The sequence below is a fragment of the Aedes aegypti genome, chromosome 2 (genome assembly GCF_002204515.2).
Source record: "Aedes aegypti strain LVP_AGWG chromosome 2, AaegL5.0 Primary Assembly, whole genome shotgun sequence".
NCBI lineage: Eukaryota > Metazoa > Arthropoda > Insecta > Diptera > Culicidae > Aedes > Aedes aegypti.
The window spans coordinates 418,686,345-418,710,970 of NC_035108.1; the positions used below are offsets into that span (position 1 = coordinate 418,686,345).

General features: G+C 37.7%; 1 protein-coding gene across 6 annotated transcripts in view; it reads right to left on the reverse strand.

Annotated features, from left to right (window-relative positions):
- Positions 1–24,626, reverse strand: part of LOC5571525 — a 531,761-nt gene that overhangs the window by 159,957 nt on the left and 347,178 nt on the right. For all 6 annotated transcript variants that reach the window (XM_021847436.1, XM_021847435.1, XM_021847439.1 and 3 more), the window contains 2 exons: positions 7,360–7,409; positions 6,350–6,481 (listed from right to left, as the gene is read on the reverse strand). In XM_021847436.1, coding sequence (XP_021703128.1) covers positions 6,350–6,481; positions 7,360–7,409 — 182 coding nt within the window. The remainder of the gene's footprint in view (positions 1–6,349; positions 6,482–7,359; positions 7,410–24,626) is intronic.

The following is a 24,626-nucleotide window of genomic DNA, read 5'->3' on the forward strand; positions in this document are numbered from 1 at the left end:
TTTGAGCAATCAAGTAAGCACATTGTTTTCAATTAATTTCATGAGGGTTCAAACCTTGAATTGAATTTTAAACTCAACATATTTTTAATAACTATTGATGTGGTCTTTACTACTTTCTTTAAACCATAAAAAACGAATGATTCATTTTTTCCTTGCACACTTATCATCCCAATTGAGTCAAAGCGTGTGCCGTTGTCATACAATTGATAAAGTTTGATGCACAAACCTAAACCACATAAATAATAATTAATTAAGTAAACTTATCATAAACTTAGCTTAGCTTAGCTTAGACTGACTACACATATCAATGGTTGCTATTCCGTGATTGACCGAAGTCAGTGAAAATGCACAAAGAATCAACTAGAAGTTCGGCTGGGATTGGCCATAATCTTCTTCAGTGTGCATAATTCAGTGCCTCTATTTATACAGGGTCAATAACGGCGCCGGCCACGTCCTTGCAGTCAGGTGGGATTGGGGGAAGGAATGTTAGTGTGTAACCTTTGCTATTTGGAGACCGTGTTTGCCTCTGCATCTCCACAAAGGTTACTGGGAGGGATGTTTGTTAATGGGGAGGATCGTTGGGTCACAGGATTCACTTTGATAAGCGATTAGACCATGATAAACGATTATTTGTGAGATATAAACATACTTAGAAATATAATATTTTCGATTGACATGAAAAATTTTCAAGTATGAGAAAATAATGCCGTTACTTGAAGTGACGAACCATTCAAAGTTTGTTGAACAAATAGCTAAAAGCAACATTCCTACAGGATATTTTACTCAAATTGAAAAAAAAATATCGATTGGCTAGACCACCACATAATATTCTTATGCCGACACTTACAGTGGCGAACCATTCAAAGTTTTTTGAATAAAATGAACGTTTTGCAAGTCTACACTTCTAGCACAGACCAAACCATTCAAAGCATTTTTTTATGTATAAAAATAAAGGTCAGTGATTTTATATAAAAAATATAAAACAATAAAGTTATGAATAAGAGTTTATGCCGACACTTACAGTGACGAACCATTCATAGTTTGTTGAAAAATCATATTTATGTAACGATTAAATGTGCGATCATACATATTTTATAGACTTGAAAAAAGCATGAAACGAGCTCACCGATTGATCCTTCATCCTTGATTGAGCAGCCACAATCCACTTCCAGCTTCACTCGTGTGCTCGGCCATATAAAAGCACTCAGAAAAGAACGCGTCACCTGAGAGGAAAAAAAACTGACGACTTCTCGGACTTTCTCGACGCACTGCCCGGCAGAAAAGAACGCGTCACCCGAGAGGGAAAAATAATGACGATTTCTCGGGCTTTCTCGACGCACTGCCCGGCAGAAAAGAACGCGTCACCCGAGAGGGAAAAAACTGACGTCTTCTCGGACTTTCTCGATGCACTGTTCGGACTTTCTCGACGCACTGCCCGGCAGAAAAGAACGCGTCACCCGAGAGGGAAAAAACTGACGACTTCTCGGACTTTCTCGACGCACTGTCCGGCAGAAAAGAACGCGTCACCCGAGAGGGAAAAAACTCATTAAGTAAACTTATCATAAACTGTATAAAAAGTAGAATTAAAATGTTATAATTTTTCTTATTCGAAAAAACATTGCTCAGATTTTTGATTATTCAAAAATGTTTTATTTCTTTGTAAAACATTGCAAGCCTGTTGTAAGGTTTCGAATGTACATGTACCCGACGAACACGTATCAAATGTACAAATTGAAACTGCGAAAAGAAACCACGTGCTCCGATGGGGATCCAACCCACAACTCCCTATTTGCTGGATGGGCTCATCAACCTACAAGCTGCGAAGCCCCTTGAAAGACCTCGTTTTGATGTCTACATCTTATATACGACGTTGTATGTGTCAAATGTACATCTCATATATCCGAAGGAAGTTTAGACTGCGAAATGATGATCCCATGTGCTGTGGGGTAGTCGTGGTCAGTTCGCCTCCGAGCGTCGGGGTGGCTCAAGGGGCTCCGTAGCTTGTAGGCTGAATCGTCCATCTAGCGAATGCGAATGGGTTCGATCCCCACTGGAGCACGTGATTTCTTTTTGCAATTTTAATTTCAATTTCAATTAGTACATTTGACACGTGTTTCGCGGTGTACATGTAAACTTCAAAACCAAACAGCAAAATTCCTCATGCTGAAATTGCCTAGAACTCTAGAACTTGACAATTTATTCACTGTGCCATTAAAAAGTGTGTGTATTAATTATTGTAAATTTCCTGCGAAATAATATTCAGATTATTTTTTGAACTGCGGGGAAAAATTTAAGTCAATAAAATCACTACTTTGTTCTGACCAGTATTGTAGGTGCATTGAAACACCACGCATATGGATAACTACTGATGGTAGGGGAACTGGGGGTAATTTGTCCATAGGGGGAGTAACGCGCCTTTCTCGATTTGGACGAACGATGTGTTTTAGAATGCATTTTTCTACCATAGATCATAGAAAATGAATAAAAATACTTGTCTTAATATACTTTTATGTGATTTCCTCAAGAAAATCATAAAAAAAACGTATAAAAATGTGTTTACAATTTTGTGTGATTTTCAAGCTCATTTTATGAGTCGATAAAATACCAAATTTATTAAACTATCGCCGAGAGCCAACTTTTGCACTGTCAAAGTTTGTATTACATGAAAAAAATATGTTAAATTTGTCCTAAAAAAGCTCATCGAAGGATGTAAACTTTGAGAAACTCGCGGGGCAAAACGCCCATACTTATTTCACAACACCAAAACAGCCGTTTGAACTCAAATCCTACCAAACGTAATGCCACGTTGAAGTTACGCAATTGGAACCTTACAAAATCCTATTTTTCGTATCACCATGTAATACTATTATTGAACAATAACATCTGAACCAGGCTTGAGAACTGTGATCACAATTTGCCACAGTTCATTGATTCTGCCAGTCAACCAAAACACAAAGCAGAAGCAGCATCAATACCATCAGGCGTTGCGCTGCCAACGGTTCACACACTGCTTTTTTTTTTTTTAATTTCTTTATTAGTATCATTCCAAACATTACATTCATTTCTTATATCTAGGTGTTCTGTGTTATTTGACAACACTATCATCCTAATTTGGTAAAACGAATTTAAGATTTTATTAACATTTTGTTAACAACATATTACATTTCATTTGCCGTAGCAGTTCAGTTTTTTTTACAGGTGAGTTGATTTCACCTGCTTCTAAGAGAAAAAAAAACGTTTTTAATATACTTAACCTAACTCAACCTAAACATATAACGCATTAATCGTGGCAATAGAAGATTGTAACGATTTTTGCCTGAAATTATTAATGATTGTATTTGACATTTGTTCCAATGTTTCAACATTGGATATTCTATGTAACTCATTGGTACTATACCAGGGAGGAAGCCTCAGAATCATTTTCAAAATTTTATTTTGAATTCTCTGCAGAGCTTTCTTCCTGGTATTACAACAGCTAGTCCATATTGGTACAGCATACAACATGGCTGGCCTGAAAATTTGTTCTTAAGACAAAGTTTTGATTTTCTATTAATAAGGGGATAGAGACATTTTACATATTTATTACATTTGGCTTGAATGCCCTCAATGTGATTTTTGAAAGTTAAATTCTTATCTAGCATGAGCCCTAGATACTTAACTTCATCTGACCAATTTATTGGAACCCCTCTCATCGTGACAACATGTCTACTTGAAGGTTTCAAATAAAGAGCTTTTGGTTTTCCATTTGATTTGAAACAAGTAGAATGGGTACCCATGGATCGAACAGGGGAGGAGTTCGAATTTCCTGCTACGATATCGGCAAAGGATTTACCGTGGGTAGATACATTCGAAATAGAAAGATTCGAACGGCTACCCGACGAATTAAAATTAGTTTGTGAATGAGCATGATTATGATCTTCCTGATGGGTATGATTCATGATCAAGCGATCGTTAACTGAAAAATGAGCATTGTTCGATACCCTACCAGGCAAATTCCGGAAACGACCGTTATCGTAACGGATATTATCTTTCATCTGCCTGGCACGAGCCTCAATGACCTTTTTGCGTGAAGGACAATTCCAAAAATTGGACTTATGGTTAGCCCCGCAATTACAACATATGAATTTGGTGGTATCTTCCTTCACTGGACAGACGTCTTTGGCGTGAGAAGAACCTCCGCAAATCATGCATTTAGCATCCATGCGACAATTTTTTGTACCATGACCCCACTTTTGGCACCGACGGCACTGAGTGGGGTTCTGGTAATTTCCTCCAGGTTTCTGGAAATGTTCCCATGTCACACGGACATCAAACAAAAGTTTTGCTTTTTCTAAAGCATTAATATTATTTAGTTCTTTTTTGTTAAAGTGAACTAAATAAAATTCTTTCGGAAAGCCCTTTCCGAACAATGCCAGATTGGGTTCTCTTTTTCATAATGATTAGTTGGACTGGGGAAAATCCAAGTAAATCATTTATTCCTTTTTTGATCTCTTCCGGTGATTTATAGTCACTTGAGAGACCTTTCAAGACAACTTTGAACAAACGTTCAGTTTTGTCGTCATAAGTAAAAAAATTGTGCTTCTTCTCTTCAAGATGTCTGAGAAGAAGCTCACGATCTTTAAGAGTTTCCGGCAAAACGCGACAGTCTCCTTTCTTTGCGATTTGGAAGGAAACCTTGATTCCCCTAATGGAGTTCAAGATCTCCTGCCTAAATCCCCCAAATTCGGAACAACTGACCACGATAGGCGGCACTCTTTGCTTCCTCACTTGAATCAAAGAGCCTGGGCTAGAGGCTGCTTCGATTTGGTGTTCGGAAAATTTGTCTAGAGCATCGAACTGATTGCTCATTTCGATACAATTATTCATTTCACCCTTGGAAGAAAGTTCGCATTCCGGGGAAGCGTCCTTTCTTCCATTCTTGCCACGTGTAGTGACAGTTTTAAAACAAACTTTTTTGGAAGGAAGTAGTGAATTCAGAGATTCACCCTTCCTTTTGTTTGTTGTTGATACCATGTTTAATTAATAAACGAAAGAAGACGTGACCTTCGAAAGGTTTTTTCCCAAGACGGTGTCCAAGAAGGATTACCACCGCTAGCTTTCGCCAACGGGTCCAACGAAAAATCGAAGGCACGGGTCCAAACAAGGATCGTAAAGGGATCAATAGTAGAAAAAATAGTACTGAAAAGTACTGTTTTAGTAGCACTGAAAAGTACCGTTTTTAATTTTAGCACTGAAAAGTACTGTTTTTGTAGCACTGAAAAGTACTGTTTTATTGCTTTAGGTAGTTTTTAAGAAAACTTCCAAGAGCAGAGAGAATTCGTGTACGCACAGCACGAAGGTACGATGCGCACTGTTCACACACTGCTTGACTGTTCTTGTCTCTCTACTATGACCGTTTTCGGGCAGCCATCTCAAGGTGAATGATTGGAAAAAAATGTAAAATAATTCAATCGCTAATTTTTCGCTTGTGTTTTCAACTAATTGATATCTATTAGCGCTAATAGCAAGAACATAATCATTCCGTTGCGATACATATAAACAAGTTCAATTTCATGCTACCTTTATCGAGCAAAAATGCAAAACCCCGAAAACCGGAAAAATCGTGTCACCACTGTGCTCGAGTCATTTCGCATTCGGGTTTTGAAAAAACGTTGCGAAGAAGAAGATTACAGTTTTGAAGAGCCGACATTTTTTGTTTTGAACGGTCATGGTTTGCTTCGGATTTTGATGGTCGTGTAGAAAAATGTGAATGTCGAGGTGGTAAATGTTTGCTACAGTGCATTTCTCATCCCTGATCTGAACAAACGCCCGGATGTATGCAGCATATAAGCAAGCATGAATGTGTGCGTACGTTTACAGCTCAAGCGGGGCGTTTAACCCCGCAAAACAATACATATTCCGGTAAGCAAGCATTTTTTTTAATTGATTTAGGTATAAACCCCAGAAAAGCTAAAATGAATAGCTATTTCTACTGTTTGTTAGAAAACATGTTTGTTTATCCGACCATAATTAAAACAGAGCATAAAATAATGTTTTCACATCTAAAATCGCGGTTTTCCTTAATATGGGCAAACTACCCTCAGTCCCCCTACAGATGGCGTTGAACCCCATTTTTTGTGGTTCTTTTTCTATGGAGTTACGTGTCTCAACTATCGATTTAAGACACGTATTGCCATCGTAGCTATTCTTACCATATGATCTCGTTTATCTGTTTCAAAAACATTAAATGGATGATTCGTGATGATACGCCTTCTCTCAACACCATTCTCAACATAAGCTAGCTCGTTATGCCCATTTTTTACTTTTTTTCGGATGAAGGTATCTTCTAGTCGTGAACCGTTGGACTCACCTGTTCGCGGATATCTCCCTTTGAGTAGACAGGAGCTCTCGAGCCGGGTCCGGTGTCGAAAGGGCGTCCTTTTTTCCTACCCATATTTTCATCTTCAGAATCGTAGCTCCTGGCGGCTAGATTTGTGTTCGACTGTTTTTTTGTTCGATCCCGATAAACGTGGCGAAATTTCGGAAGAGCAGAGAAAAAAGAATGGTGAAGGTTATACTGAGATATGTTTTCTGTACGATCTAATCTGTTCTAAAACAGGAAAAAATGGCCTACATTGTGCATGTTGTTGTGCACATAGGACATGTGTTGTAGTCTAGTAAATCTTAGCCATCTTCTGAACAAAATGTTATAGTATGAATAGAGATAATTTAGACCTCCAGAGCAATTGTTCATAAACCACCTGGTTAATTCATGTTTTTCTATACTCAAAGATGACCAATTTGAACATCTTTTTTATCAATTGTAAGGCCGTGAAAGTTTATTCATTTTGTTTTTATTTGACATGTACTATTTTATTCTTGTTTAACATGTACACTCTCGTGCAAAAGTTTAAAAACTTACAGACGTGTTTTGTCCATACCTCTGTGTTTACAGGTACAATACTATCTGACGTGTAATCTCAGAGATATGGACAAAAATCTTTTGTATGTTTTTAGGGGGTTGAACCCAAGTTTTTGCACGGGAATCTACTTACTTGCAATCATCTTTGTTAGCATTCTATATGGTAATCGATTGTCAGGGGTCCAAATAATCATAATTCACCCTATCAAATGTACCAGAAGCTTGAGCGTGTAAAACCATAGTTTGTTGGTTCCTTCCAAATCTCATCGCAAAAAAAAAAAACTTTCCCGCGTTCATCGGGAAGCTCAGAACGAATGGGAAACACATTTCTTTCTTGAACCGTACATTCGTGGCGTCAGCACGGCATACAAAAACGTAACTCATGTTTGCTAGCGCCGGCAAACGTCGACAAAACGCGAAAAATGCAACATGTTTTTCCTACTTGCTACAAAACGTACCTGTGATGAGGAAGCTTCTATGTTTCCGAGCGAAGAAGCGTGATGCAAACCTGAAACAGGAGAAAAAAAAACATCAGCAAATGTGGTTCGAAGTTTTTTTTCTCACGCGAGAAAACGCTTTCGGATTGTTAGGTCATATGACAGTTGAGTGAAGGTAAAAAATTTCAGACGCCAATAAATAAAACAGCTAGCATAAATGGAGCATTAGGGCGATTCCAAATTTTAAAATGTTTAAGAATCCAATCTCCCATATGCTCCTTACCATCCTTACCATGAAAATAGTGTTCTGTGAAATTCTCAGCTTGCTAGGTGGAGATTTAAAGGTGGCCCAAAGACAATGTAGGTTTATATGGAAATCACTATGTAGAAATTTTGAGAAATGTTACATACACGTTAGTACTGTAATGTAAGTTGAAACTTATCAACCCATAATGAAAACTCATTCTTCTATCCTTAATGAAGGATATTGCTGACGAAACAAATCCCTTTTGAACTATTTTTGTTTTGGATTTTTGTACATGTTTGCAGGGCTATAATTCCATATTGAGCTAAATAATAGCAAACAAACTCATGAATATCTTTTCTGCTTTCCGTCGGATTGAATTTCTTTATTATGGTTTGAAAAATGAGTTTTCACTATGGGATAATAAGTTTGTACTTACATTACAGTACTAGCGTGTTTGGAACATATCTCAAAATTTCTACATAGTAATTTCCATATAAACCTACATTGTCTTTGGGCCACCTTTAAATCACCACCTAGAAAGCTGAAAATTTCACAGAACACTATTTTTATGGTAAGGATGGTAAGAAACATATGGGAGATTGGATTCTCAATCACTTTTTTTTAATATTGAACCGTTCTAATGGAGCATTGCTTTGTGGTTGACGACGACTCATCATGTTGGATTTCTGGCTCAAGTTGACAATCCACGGTGAGTGACATAGGATGTATCAATATTTTATGTACCATTTAAAGGTGGTAATTTACTTATTAGAGTAGTTCACATTAATGTTATTAATCGTATGGGATGGTCAATTTCGAAGTGGTTTACTTCAAACGTTGTTCCGTGGGTCTCAATAAAACTGAAATGTGAATATGGTTTTATCATTGCTAGATTGAATCTACCAAAAATTTGTTGGTATAACCTGTAACATATATACTTTGTATTAATGATAGAAAAATAAAATATCATTAATTTATACAGTTGACATTTGAACAGATAACAATGAATTGAAAATTCACGCCACAATACCCGCATCTGTCCATCCTCGGATCTACCCCACGCTCGCCAAAACGATACGCACTTGATCCGCTCACGCTTCCGTATTTCACGGCTAACGTTATTCAGCCATCAGTAAGGATCCAAGGTAGACGAACTCGTCGACCACCTCGAAAGTATCCCCGTCCATCATAACACTGCTACCTAGGCGAGCCCTGTCGCGCTTGGCCCCACCAGCGAGCATGTGCTTTGTCTTGGTCGCATTCACCACCAGTCCAACTTTTGCTGCCTCGCGTTTCAGGCGGGTGCACAGGTCTGCCACCTTTTCAAATGTTCGGCCGACAATGTCCATATCGTCCGCGAAGCAAAAAAATTGACTGAATCTCGGAAAACTCGTACCCCGGCTGTTAAGCTTGGCTCTCCGCATAACACTTTCTAGTGCCATATTGAGCAACAGGCAGCAAAAGACCATCATCTTGTCGTAGTCCCCGGCGGGATCCTAACGAACTGGAGTGTTCCCCTGAAACCTTCACACAATTTTGCATGATTCTCTAGAGTTCTGCGCGGTCGATACTATCGTATGCCGGCTTGAAATCGATGAAAAAATGATGCATTAGGACCTGGTATTCACGACATTTTTGGAGGATTTGCCGTACAGTAAGGATCTGGTCCATTGTCAATCGGCCGTCAACGAAGACGGCTTGATAACTTCCCACGAGCTCGTTTACTACAGGTGACAGACGGCAAAAGACGATCTGAGATAATACTTTGTAGGCCGCATTTAAAATGGTGATCGCTCGGAAGTTCTCACAATCTAACTAGTCGTCTTTCTTGTAGATGGGGCATATTACCCCTCCTTCCACTCCTCCGGTAGTCGATCCCAGATTGTCCCTATTAGCCGGCGCAGACAAATAGCCTATCTTTATGAGTTCAGCTCCAATACCATCCTCACCAGCAGCTTTATTAGTTTTGAGCTAGTGAATGGCATTCTTAACCTTCCTCCTCAAAGTAGGGGCTGGTTGGTTCCCATTGTCCGCAGTACTGTCGAAGGCATTTTCTTCGTTGTTCCGACCTTCATTGCCTGTGCTCTCAGCATCATTCAGGTGTTCGTTGAAGTGTTGCTTCCACCTTTCAATCATCTCACGCTCGTCCGTCAAAATGCTCCCATCTTTATCCCTGCGCATCTCGGCTAGTGGCACGAAACCGTTGAGGGATGCGTCGAACTTCTGATAGAACTTACGTGTTTCTTGAGACAGCTGTTCCATCTCCTCGCACTGCGTCTCCTCCAGGCAGCGTTTTTTCTCCCGAAAGAGGCGGGTCTGCTATTGCCGTTTTTGTCTAAAACGTTCCACGTTCTGTCGGGACCAGACATTGCAGAATTCGCTCTCATTTGAGTACCGTTTTGTCTCAAATTCCGAACAGACTCATATTCCGAACACTCGGTTTTTGTATGGCGATTTGGTTGAAATGTTTCACTGAAATATGTCACCAAATAACAAGAAATTGGCAGTCAATTGCAATTAAATGTTAACGTCTCCAATATAATTTATACCGCGGGAGTAGTGATGAATCTCTAGTTTGAGACCAGTAGAATAAGCTCAGATAAATTTATTTGCGAAATTATTCATCTGAATACGATTTATTCGTGCTGTTCGGAATTTGAATCAAAGTGTTCGGAATATGAGACAGAATTTGCATAGTGTTCGGCATTTGAATCAAAATGTTGTTCCATACTTTTACGTAAAAGCAATACTAAAACTAATCATATTAACATTATTATTGGTACACCCAACAGCTAACAGTTAGACTTTGCGAAGAAATTAAAATGTAAACAAATATCAGCTAATTTATGCCAATCAGATGCATTTAAAGTCACTGTTGGCCTTAAGTGTTCGGAATATGAGTCAAAACGGTATGAAGCACGATCAAAGCAAGCAAAGAAAAACATCCCATCTGTTGTGGTCCACGATCGTCATTGTATCGCAAGGTGTAACAAGTCTGATAAATGGAAGCAGCGAGCGAGTGCCCCAAAGAAAGAGCGATGATAAAATCCATTTTTCTCGCTTGTTTACCGTTGGGGATAGGTGTTTCTCTTTACTGGCACGATAAACAATCCACGAACTTCCAATAGCAATAGTGTCCCCCAAGCTTGGAGCATGTTTAGAGGGGTTTTATCAAGCACTATTATCCCCCCAATCTGATCAAAGTTGTAGCAGTATACGATAAACAGTCTCTCATAAGGTACAGCATGTTATGATAGTTACAGAGAGCGATACGTGAGAGATTCTCTCAATTTTCACAGGATTCAATCCCTGGTCGGGACCCTTGCTGCAGCATGACCATCCGCACTGCATTCTTATCCTCCAGAATCTGCCTACATTCCTCGTCGAGCCAATCGTTCCCTCGACTCCTTCCCACGTACCCGACGTTGCTCTCAACTGCATTGTTGGTGGCTGCTTTCACTGTTCCAGCAGTTCTCAAGAGGGGCTGCTCGTACGCAGTTGCGACATCCGGTTGCTTAAGCCGGTCATACCGGGGTGGTCGTACGTTGTTGATGACGGAGAGTTTTGGCTGCAGTTTAACCATCACCAGATAGTTGTCAGAGTCGATGTTAGTGCCACGACAGGTCCTGACGTCGATAATGTCGGAGAAGTGTCGTTCATCAATCAGAACGTGGTCGATTTGTGATTCTGTCCGCTGTGGTGATCTCCAGATGTATCGCTATGGAAGACTCTACTGAAAGTTGGTGCTACGGACGGCTATATTCTTGGAGGCTTCGAAATCAATTAATCGTAGGCCGTTTTCGTTTGTCTGACCGTGGGCGCTGAACTTTCCAATAGTCGGTCTGAATTTCTTCTCCTGGCCAACATTTGTTATCATCATCAATGCTTCCGGAGTGAGGGCTGTACACGTTTATTACGCTGAAGTTGAAGAACCAGCCATTGAGCCTCAATTGCACATTCTCTCATTGATCAGCCACCACTTGATCACGCACCTCTTAATATCACCCATCACTATAAAACCTGTACCCAGCTCGTGTGTGTTGCTGCAACTCTGGTAGATGGTATGGTTACCTCTAATCGTTCGCACCATTGTTCTTTTCCAACACACTTCCTGCAACGCTACGGTACCGAATCCACGGTCCTTCAGCACGTCGGCGAGTATGCGTGTGCTCCCGATGAAGTTGAGAGATTTACAGTTCCATGTACCGAGTTTCCAATCGCTAGTCCCTTTACGTCGCTGTGGTCTTCGCCGATTGTCTCGGTTCATATTCTCTCATTGATTATTCGTTGCTTGATTTTTATACGGCTGGCTTGCAGGGTCTAACACCAATCTCCTGGATTTCCGGAGGGCCATTTACCTAAATGTTTGGAGGGCCATAGTACGCATTTTATCTTAGAGTCCTTCCCCGGCGCTCGGACGATGATCAGCCGCCCCTGACATGGGAACAGACGCTGTTGTGAGCCGCTCCTAACATGGAATATAGACGCTCAAGGTTTACAGAAGCAAAAGCAAACCCCCCTTCCCTGTCAGCATACGATCAAAGTTCCCACCGGGTACTGATATTTCCTAAGGTCACTCGTACCCCGGCAGCACCGCGAGCGTTTAGGATGCCTGGGTAAGAGGCTAAGGACTACACAAAGGGGTCTATTTTATTCCCACAGGTACGTGAGGTACCAATGGTATGCCCATTCTTTTCCTGAAAAATTTCCAGTAGTTGCTCAACGAAACGCAACTTAATATAACTTAATAAAGTTAATAAGAATATCATTCAATCATACTTCCGATAAAGCCTTCAATAGTTCGCTAAGATTTTCTTCCATATATCAATTTAAATTTAACAACTGAACTACCAGAATTTTCTAATTAGACTACTTCTCCCAGATCACTGAAGTTCACCAAAGATTTGTTGAGGAAACTCTCAAATAACTTCTGCGTTCGTGCGTTCTCTCGTGGTGTGGGGAGTAACGCACCCTATCTAGTGAACAGGGAGTCGTGAGCTCGATACTCACTGAGAAGACATGTAACTTATTCGCAAATTTCACATCAATTTGTACATTTAAGGTGAAGATAAATCGAAGCCAAACCTCAGATTTTCAAAAGCACAAACTGGAGAACCAAACATCCGTTTAAGATGAAAACTTAATTGATTGGTCACTAGCTGGTGGTGACCAATCGATTAAATTTTCAGCTCAAACGGGTGTTCGGTTCTCCAGATTCGTGCTCTTGAAAATTTGAGGTTTGGCTTCGATTCATCTTCACCTTAATCTATTTGTAATGTAAAATTTTACCGTAGTTGTTCAAACTTCCACTAGGCTCGATAGCCGTAAACGATAAATCATAATCAAAAAGTCTATAATAATTGTATCACATTTTTTTACATTTACTAGAAATCCCCAAAAACGATGGACGCCAATTTTGAATCTTCCCAACAGTGGCAGAGAGTGTCGGAGAGTGACAGACGAGATAAATTCTGCCAGAAGTCGCATGCTAGTGATCAGTACCCGGTTTAACAGAGCGAATCCACCGCACTACATATTTCAGAGCAGGAAAGTAGGCCGTTTCATGACAGATTGGCGTGATGAAAAACAGCCTATTACGATGAGAAATTACAAAAAGGTTGTTTTTCAATTTCTCATCGTAATAGGCTGTTTTTCATCACGCCAATCTGTCATGAAACGGCCTACTTTCCTGCACTTCAGTGCAGTGCGAGAATAGTCATTACGCAGCTGAAACAAGTGCTGTAATGATTAATTACGCAACGCATTCTCATTACGCAACTGTTTTGAGTTGCGTAATGAATCATAACATACAAATTTTTCAGAAATTCATAAATAATGGTGAATGCATTCCGATATAATTTCTGTTACCCTCAAGTGGTCTTCTTCGAAATTGCAAAAAAATGTTGTACGTATCTCGTTGCAGAATTCGATTTTTACAGCAACTTGTTCCGTAAACTACTATAATCATATTCTACTTATGGTAATACACACATAACAATTGTAAATTGGACATCCATTTTATTCCACATATGAAAAAAAAAACCACTCTGGCCATAAATGGTTCACTGACCCTACTTTAGAATTGACTCAAATGAACAATTTGTTCATTTGTTTGGCAATCACTGCAGAGTGTATTCTACTCAGACTGTCAGAGGCAAATGATCTCCTACCGACAAGTGTTCTAAATAGCGTATGCTCTGAAACTGAAACTAGGTACTCAGTAAATTTTATAAAGCAGCTTAATTACGTACCAATTCGCTCAACTTCTATAGAGCAGAGCGGGTAACTTTTTTGTTCATTTTCTATAACATTAAAAATACTTTCTGGAATTGCGAACAAAGCGAAAAAAGCATCGAGAAGAGAAATTAATGCATTCATTAACTTCGGATTAAAGACTTCCTTTCGCATAATTAGTGACGAGTTGAAAATAGTGCCAATTCTTTTCTCTCTGGTTCGCTTAACATCAGTCAACTGGGGCGTCGAAGAAGGAACCCAACATCAATGGCGGGAAGACCAGCGGTCGAGGGTGAACGAGAACAAGAGCGAAAACGTTGAAAAGCTCTTGAAAGCTAGTGGGTACGTGAGACTTTTCCACGCCAGCTGTGATAGGGTTACCAAATTATATAAGACATATAAAAGGCACCGAAGCCGTTTTCCCATACAAAAAAGTCAATTTCAGATAGCCAAATCTTCACCATTTTTAACACTTTTTTTTCTGTGACGAACTACAGGTAACCATGCTAAGCATGACCATGCTGTGAGTCGCCGATTTCAACCCCATCGATCGAGAATGTTTCCGTAATGAAAATTTTCTAGACTGCTCAGAACATAGAGTATCATCAAATTTGCCACACGATATACGAATGCAAAAATGGTGCGCAAGACCAAGTTGAGGGTCATGGGTTTGAGTCTCGCACGGTCGAGGATCCTTTCGTACAGGAGATTTTCTCGACTTCCCTGATCATAGAGCTTCTTCGTACCGACACACTATATACGAATGCAAAAAACGTCAATTGGGAAATTAAGCTCTCATTTAATAATCGTGGAATTTTTCATAAGAACACTTAGCTAAGAACCAGGCTCTGTCCCAATTTGGGATGCAACGCCAGAAAGAAGAAGAATTTTAGAAGTTATTTAATTTGATCGGCAACGCTGAATAATACTTGGGAAATTGAGTACACCTGAATTCTATCAGCAAAAAAGAAAATTATGTACACAACTTTAAAAAAAATACTCTAAAGCGAATACATCTGGTGACCCTTAGCTGTGACGATGCAGGACACGCTCTGGCGAACGAAACGATTGCGATGAGATGTGTGTGTGTGACGACTATGGTGTTCGACCATGAATGGACTTCTTCTAGCTAGTGCAATTCGTTTGACCTAGTTCATGTCGTGCAGACTGGTCTCCACATGGGATATCGTGTTGTGACTATTCATGGCGTAGTTATGTGCTAGATTGTAGGTACAGCTTTCGATAAGTGGCGAAACGTTCTACGAGTCTGCGGCTGGCTGCCCCGGGTTTCATTACGGCGAACTACTACTGCTATGTGGTCGATAATGCATTGAGGATACTTTCTCGGCACTAACCAAACCGGATTTGCTATTCAATTGATGACTAGAAGTTTTTCTTCGTCCTTCGATCATTTGTTGACTCGTCATTGCTCGTTGAGTTCCATTTGTAGCTGCTTTCAATTGAATGAAAGAAATCTTTCAATGAAGGTTTCCCCATGGATTGGAAGGATGAGCATGCTCTTCATCAAGAAAGCCAGCAAGCTGTACAAATAACACTTTTGTTGCCGTGGATGATGGATGGGGATACTACAATTCTAGGTTATTTTAGCAAAAGAGTCGAAAATGTTCGTTTCTGAAACAAATTTGGCTGATTTTATATATTTATCGTAAAATTAACAAAAACCTAAAAAGTAAATCTTAGGTTGAGACCAAATATGGAAATGAAATATATTTAGCAAAAAACATAATAAATTATGAATGTTCTAAAAAGGCTTACGTCACAGAAGTCAGTGATGCGTTGTTCTAGATATGATTCCAGAGATTCCTCAAGGAGTTTCTCCGATTTGCTTCTTGGGAGTCCTTAAACCGAACAAAAGATTTTTTTGGAAATGCATCTAAGAATTATTTTATACAATCGTCCATGAATTCTTACGGCAGTTTCTTTCAAAACTTCTCTAGCATCTAATCTGTGGAATCCCGATTATTATTTTTGTATCAAAAATCGCAAGGAGTTGTTCAATGAATTGTTACTAGAATATCTGCAAAAATGTACTGAAATGTTTATATGGATTTATTTACGTTTTCGTCTTCACAAATGTGTCTACATCTGCTTTACAAATTTCTTAATGCCTCCTTTTTCTCGGTGCTGAGTGATTGGGCCAAAGTACGTTAGGTCCAACGGATCATTAGGCCGAACGTGTCATCAGACTGAAGATGTAATTAGACTGTATAAGCTAAAAATAGTTTGTAACAGCAGAAGAGAACATTTCTGACTCCTGTTAAGTTTTGAAAGTTTTGGCCAATAACTTCTTCAGTCTTATAACCCATTTGGTCTAACAAACTTCGGCCTTACGTGCTTATGTCCAATGTTCTTCGGTTTAAAGACTAGACACCCTTTTCCTTCAATCAGGAATTGCAGATTGTTTTTTTTTATTAAAATCTCTTTTATTCCTTGTAAAGTGCATCACACATAAATTTCTCAAAATATTTATTTAAATGTCATTGACATACTGGGAATTTTGTATTCATCTTCACAAATTTGTTTAGATGTTATTCAAAAGATTTCTTCATCCCTGCTTTTCCTCGGTGCTCGGTCATTGAGCCGAAGTACGTTAGGCTGAAATATGTTAGTCCCAAATTCGTTAGGCCAAAGAACGTTGCGCCGAATGGATCATTAGGCCAAACGTGCACTCCAGTGCAAAAGTTTGGGTTCACCCCCTTAAAAACATACAAAAGTGTTCTGTCCATATGTCTGTGATACGTCCAATTGAAACTCTCTAAAGCGCATTCGAAAGTCAATGAGTTATTCTTACTATATATGTATTTTTCCAAAAACATTTCCTGAATTTTATATACTATATTTTTACTTAAAGTAGTGACATTTTTCAAAAACACACTGAAAAATTATGGCTAATTTCCTCAACTTTGGATCAACCAAAATTTTAAATCAAAGTGTTATTAGAATCGGTATCTTATATTCTTTGAAAAGCACTCATGAAATTTTGGCGTGCAAAAGTTTGGGTTCACCCCTTCGTGCATCGTGCAAAAGTTTGGAGCAAAAGTTTGGGTTCACTCCTTAGTATGATAAAAAGTGCAAAAGATTGGGTTCTCCTGACCCGCACGCAAATCATTTTTGTCAATATCTCTGCCATTTTTCTACCGATTTTAATAGTTTAAAGCTTTTTCGAACGCAAATAATGGTGTGTACATTAGCCTGGGACACGGTTATATGAAAAATTTAGATTCTCGCTCCAGTCCACTTTTTGGATTGCATTTAGGTCCCATAACAACTGTGCAAAATTCCAGCTCGATCAGAGAAACCATAAATTTGCGCCAGCCGTTCAAAGTTTGTATGGGATTCACTATGGGAAAACTTACTTTTGCAAAGAAAAATCGCCAGAGGCCGCCCATTGACCTCTTTAAACATTCTGAAAACAGATCTCGATAGGTATTTTTACGATGAACAACATTGCCGAAGACCGCAATCCTATGCTTGTGTAAAATTCTTTGAACGGCTGGCGCTAAAATATAGTTTCTCCGATCGAGCTGAAATTTTGCACAGTTGTTATGGGACCTACATTCAATCCAAAAAGTGGACTGGAGCGAGAATCTAAATTTTGTCCCACTCTAGTGTACATGATTGGTTTGAGATATCACAGAATTTTCGTGTTTTAAGTAAGTTCAGATGAACTCAAGCTTTTGCACGATGACTTGAATGACTGTTTCATTGATTTTAAATATTTTTCTAATTGTTCCGCCAATATTTTGTAAGTGCACTTCAAAGAATATAAGATTAAATTTGGTATACAAAATTCAAAATATGTTTTTGGTGAAATACATACGAAGTAAGAATAACTCATTGCCTTCCGAATGCGTCATAGAAAGTTTCAATTGGGTGTGTAATCACAGAGATGTGTACAGAATACTTTTGTATGTTTTCAGGGGGTGAACTTAAACTTTTGCACGGGATACACTCTTCAACAACGAACAACGAAAAAAGAATAGCTTATAATATATTAACGAAACAATTCTGGTTCCAGTTAAGTTTTGGAAGATTCGACCTAATGACCTTTTCGGCCTAATAAACTTCGTCCTTGCATGTTTCGGCCCAACTTTATTTTTCAAGAAATTGTTTAAATTCTATTGAATATCTTGTGAAAGTCGTCTTTGCTTTAAATTCAAAAACTTATTATTTTTTACATTTTTTAACCTTCCTGAAGGATCACCACATGTGGAATGTGGAGTGTGAAGTGAGGAATAAGAAAAAAGGAGCGAGAAGTGAGAAATGAGGAATGTGGATTGAGGAATTAAAAGTGAAGAGTGAGGAATGAGACAAAAGGAGTGAGCATTGAGGAGTGAGGAATGCAGAATGATTCCTAAGGAATGAGGGGTGAGGAATGACGAATGAGGAATGAAGAATAAAGTGTGAAAAATAAGGAGTGAGTTGTAAGGCATGAGGAGTAAAGAATGAGAAATGAGGTATGAGGAATGAGAAGTAAGGAACGAGAATCGAGGAGTAAGAAGTGAAGAGTGAAGAATGATAAATAAGGAGGATTTAAAAGTGAGGAAAGACGAATGAAAATTGAGGAATGAGGGATGAGGTATGACGAATGAGGAATGACGAATAAAGTGTGAAGAATAAGGAGTTAGTAGTAGGAAATGAGGAATGAGGAGTGAGAAGTGAAAAGTGAAGAGTTAGGAACGAAGAATGAGAAATGAGGAATGAGGTGTGAGGAATGAGGAGTGATGAGTGAGGATAAAGGAGTATGGAGTAAGGAATGAGGAGTGAGGATTGAGGAACGATGAGTGAGTAGAGGAGTAAGGATTGATGGAAGAGGAATAAAGAGTGTGGAATGTCGAATGAGGATTGAGGACTGAGGAATGAGGTATGAGGAATTAGGAATGAGAAGTGTGGAATGAGGAATAATGATGATGATGATGATGATGATGATGATGATGATGTAGAATGAGGAGTGTGGAACGAGAAATGAAGAGTGACGAATGAGGAATGGGAAGTGAGGAGTGAGGAATGAAGAGTGATGAGTGAGGCATGAGTGAGGAATGATGAATGATGAATAAGGAATGACGAATAAGGGATGATGATGATTGTGATGTTGACATTTTTGGAATGTTATCTTTAAAATGAAAGAACTCAAGGTCAATATGAGAATAATAAAATATAATATGAATTTATGTTTTCATTCAAAGACAATATAAGAAACAATCTTACTATTATAAGAAAAGATCGGTAGGAGAATGTAGGGATTGAGAAGGGTACTATAGAAGTATTTTGATTCACCTACAGGCTAACAGTTTAAAACAAAGAAGATTTTAAGTAGTTTAACGTAAAATAAATTTTGAGTGTTTTAGAAAATTTCTATTTCTGCTACAACACATTTTCGAGACTTCTTGAATGAAAGTTATGTCGAAAAATAACTTAATAAAATCGCTTCAAGAGTGGATTTACTAGCAAACAATTCAAAACAATGAGGGTTTTCTCAATTTTTAAACAAAATAAATTTTGAGTTTTATCTGAAATTTTAATTCTACCCCAAATATGTTAACCAAAATTATATAAGCAAATAAACACAAAACATATATTAAATCGCTTTGAATTTCGATTTACAGGCTAATAAGCTCAAAATTTTGGTTCCTATGAGTTTTTTAAGCAAAATAAAATTTTAGTGTGAAAACAACAATATGTCATTCTGTTCAAATATAATCACTGTTCTTGAACAATCAAATTTATTACTAAGAACTACATGTCATTGCTTTTCTATTAGATTTATGAGCATAACAATTGCTAATTTTGATAAAATAAATGTTGAGTGTTTTCATGATTAACTAGTTCTTCCCAAAGATGGTCACTGAATTTTCACAAGTAATTTCATGTCAAAAAAATATATTTCATTGCTTTATATATTGGTTTTAAGGCAAAAACTTGAAAATCTGGGGTTTCTCGTAAATTTTTGGCAAACAATATTTAATGTGTAATCCCAAATAACTATGTCTGCTCAAAAATGTTCGCTGGACATGTAGAATCAAATTTATACTGAAAAAGCTAATCGCTCTGAATTTTGATTTACATGCATACTGATTAGAAACCCCAAGTGTTTCGTAGTTTATTTGAGTAAAACAAATTTTGAGTATAATCAATAATTTAAATTTCTACTCAAAAATGTTTACTAGACTACTCAGTCAAATTGATGCCAATGAAACTACATGTCAGCGCTTTGAATTTTGTTTTATAAGCAAACCATTTTGATTAAGGAGTATTTATTATTATTTTTTCAGTAAAAATAATTTTGAGTGTGATAAAAAAAACTTTATTTCTGCTAAATTTCACTGCACTTCTACAGCAAATTTCATGTCAAAAAAACTATATGTCTATTTATTCCGAGCCAACGATGATCGCGTTTATTCCGAGACAACGATGATCTTGAATGATGCTCGGTTCCATGGCTGAAAGAATTTTCGAAATCGCTTCGAAAACAACAGAGATATGTTTTGTCAAAGTAGGACTTTCGAGTTTTTAAGGGGGTTGGATGTACAGATATAAGGTATATTTGATCATGCTGAAGCGCCACCTGGTGGGTGAATTCCGAAATATAATGTCCATTGAGTGGAAGATATCAGGTCTATTAACAAGTTCTTCAAACATAATACATAATTCATTTTATTTTCTATCGTTTTCAAGTTATTTGCCCAAATCACTGTCTTCAATTGATGACGCTAGGCGTTCGGCGCATTTGTCGTCAAAATAAGACGCTGGACGTTAACGGGTTAAGCAAATCCAGCCATGATATTAGCTTGGGCCGGTTCCTCCCTTCGGACACTACAATTGCATTATCCTTGGTAGTGATAACTCAAGAAAATATTTCTGAGAGTTTTCCAAGTTTTTCTCCTTGAATTCAGCCAAGTATAACTCCAAAACTTCCTTTAGCAGTTCTCAACAAGAAAAAAGAACTTAATTCCTCCGATATTTTACCTTAAAACTACCCCAAAAATGTTCTTTGGAAAAATGATTTAATTTTTAAGCACATGGTTTTAGTTTAAGAATTTTTCAAATAATTATTATAAAAATATACTGAAAACTCTTAAGAAATTTCTCAAATTTTCCGTCTAAGCTGGCACTTTAAGAAGTTTTTCAATGTGTTACAAGAAATTTCCTCATGATTTTTTCTCGTTAATTTGTTCAGAAATTCTATTCAGACTTCCTAATAGGTAAATAATTGTATTTTAAAAGGAATTTCTTCAATAATGGTGTTATTTTATTTCTTGTTCAATGTCTCCAGGTTTCCAGATTTGCTTGGTATCTGAATAAATATCTTGAGGATAATACGAGAAAAGTATCTTGAGGATAACACGTTCGTAAGGTTATTTTCAAGTGTACAAGTCTGGATTATCTGACAACCGTTCGCGTTGAAAATCGATCAAATTATTTGCTTGCTGGTGGTGACCAATCAGATAAATATTCAACGTGGAGCGCTGTTTGATTCTCAAGTCTTGTGCTCTTGAAAATTCGAGGTGTGGCTTAGTTCTATAATAATCATGTTAAAGGAATTTAAGAGAAAATATTTAAAGGCATATTTTGAGAAATTATTTCATAAGTAATTAGTGAAGCTCATAGAAAAATACTATTTGGAATCCACGATTTCCATGAATTCCTAGAAGTAGTTTGCTGTAGAATCTTTTTGAAGCAATATACGTTACGTAAAAACGAATAATACACGTGAAATAGATTTTATGTTCAGCAAAATATTCAAGGAAAAATAGAATGATGGAACTCTGATAATTTTTTACGTCATTCTTGTAAAATTGCTTCTAATGCGACAGAAATTTTGTGTGGTCCAAACAATATTAAGTTCAACTAAGTTCAAAAGTTTTACAATTTGTGCCTTTTGCTTTAATATGTCGGGCATCTTTAACGTAAATTTACACCATTTTTTCTAAGTGTGAACATTTGATGTATTTTTTGTTCACTTATGTCTGTTCTGCTTAACGTTTCATTCAAAATGGATGCATATAATGAACATAATGATAGTTTTGCGTGAAATTCACAACAGCTCTACGATGTTTTTAAATAATATAATCATTTTTCGTTATTCGCATAATTCCAGTATATCATTTTATATTTTCAGTTATCCTTAGAATTTCTAAAACAAATCTTCTCAGAATTTGCCCTTAAATTTTTAATGGAGTTTCGGTGAAAGATTCTAAATGCATTTTATAGTTAATCGCTGAAAACCCTTTGAGTGTCTTCGCAAAACCAGAGTTAGTATTTATGAAGTAATCAGCAAAATCCGTGAGGAAATTATTGCAAATTTTTTTAAGCGTTTCTGGTAAAAAATCTTTAGGTGAATTGCTTTGGAAAACCTTCAAAAGCATTAATTACTTATTGTGATGAATAAACTTCTGTTATTTTGACGATCAGATAATCCATACTTTTAGGGTCGATTTCTTCACCCTCGCTTAGGCCTAGTTTAACCATATAGGGTAAGTGCGGTTTACGGCTTAAGCCATAGTGAAGAAATCGACCCTTAAAGAATTATAATGTGTTTAGTGGCAATTCACAGACAGAAGGACAGCAGGAATGATGCCAACTCTCTCATTGCATCAATCCGCCAGTCTATGGTTAAAATGTGTTTACTGCTGCAGGAATCTGTTCAAATATCCCACCCGTCCTTGATGATTTTCGTTCTCCGTTTTGTGCCGTCCGTAATCGACCGAGCAAACCGGTCATCTGCTGCTGGTTTCTTGTTTTACACATACACGCATGCGTATGATACTACTGGGTGATGATAATTTCCGTGGAACGCTCCCTAGAAAAATGGTAATCTCGTGAAAAACGCATTTTCTACATATAGTGTCTTCGGCTATTATTTTCCTTGTAAAATTCCCCATCTTTCGACGAGTTCCAAATTTTGCGTTTCCATATCAACTTTGCGAGATATCGGCGTGAAAAGCAGAAAAATTGGCTCAGGGGAAATCAAAAAAAATTCACAGGAATATGGTAATCACAAAAATGGAAAACATTTTCCACTAGGAAAAAAATTTAGAAGATACCTTGAACCTTCCTCCATCTTTTGACGAAAACCGATTTTGAAAATAATGAACCAAAAATATATGAAAAATCGTGAATGCCGAACATGGAAATCCAATCCAGTTTCGCCTTAAGCGGCTTAAGCCATGGTGAAGAAATCGACCCTTAAAGAATTATAGTGTGTTTAGTGGCAATTCAGAGCTGTGACTGTATGCATACAGCGTTCAGAGGAGTTGTAGAAGTTTTCTTCCAATTGTCTTATCTACCGATCTGACAAACTACATACTAGAGCAGTGTCAATTAGTCCATCATTATGGAAATACATAGCCCACATTCAAGCGCGCGGAATTATCAATGTTTATGGTGTGTCGTGCTAATGCCTTAATTTTTTAAGATCATATGAATAAGCATGAATATAAATTTAAATTGACAAGAAACCGTTTTAAACGATTGTATAAAACAAATTTTGTCCAAGCAAGAAACATAGCTGCATTAGTGTAGTTCAAACAATCTTTTTTGCTCACACCTCTCATTCGATTCAAGATCAAATTAAGGGTGTCCTCCCAAAATTTGAGCTCATTTGGATGAAACAGAGACTGCACAAGCCCTTAAAAGTTTGTATGGGAATATATAATATGAAAAAAGCAATCAATTTATTTAATCGGTCATAATATTTGCCCATGTGTTCTTGAGGGTTAGTGCTATGCTGATACTGTTAGATACATTTGTCAGCTTTAACTTTGCCAAAGACCGTTCTCAAATCAGACGTCTCAATTATTATGTTAGTATGAGTTGAAAATCTTGAGCTGCTCTGCAAGCATCACTGAATATATACACCCGATTCTGTTTTTGCACGGATTTTTTTACACGGCCGTACAAAAAAAGTTTCCATACATTTTTTTTCACCAAAACCTTATTTTTGCATGAATCGTCGAGAAATGATGTTACTTCTTTTGCACGGTTTTTGAAATTTTGAACAGAAAACTTTTTTTGCACGGTACGCATCCCTCGTGCAAAAATAGAATCGGGTGTACAGTGAAACATAGTAGCCATGATTTGAGTGTGCTGTAATGTTGCCTATTCAGAAGATACATGAGCACCTATGAGCACTGTTTAAAAATTTCTAATCTACATAAATAAAAATGGAGTGGTGTTTGTATGTCACGAAATAACTTCAGAACTGGACACCCGATTTGCACAATTCTTTCACTGTTGTCTTCTTGAAGGGCTCCGACGTGTTCGTGTGATGAAAAAGGTTAGGGAAGTTGTGGGAAAGTTTGGTATAACGGGAGAGTACTAATATGTCATGTTGTGTGAGAGGTTCCATGACATTTTTCAACAGCCTACTAGATCGCAAGACGAAGTTTGCCGGGACCACTAGTTGGATATAAATCAATAACTAATTACGGAGTTGTCTGATTTGAGAACGGTCTTCAGCAAAGTTGTACACTGAAAATATATATTGTTTTATATTATGAAATCGTTTGTTTGAACTACGAAATTATTCGTTGTTTTCTGCAACGAAACAGTTTCGTAAAATGTATGCAACCAGCTTCGTAATATGATTCAAGCTCGAAATCAAAACAAACAATGATTGTTATAATGTACTAAACATTTCATAATCGAAATTCGTTTGTTTCGTATTCAGAACGTACATTTATACGCGCTGCTTCTTACCTTCATCGGCTGCGGTCGTGTCATGTAATATTTTACGACACATTTCGTTGCAGAAAACAATGAATGATTTCGTAGATTAAACGATCGG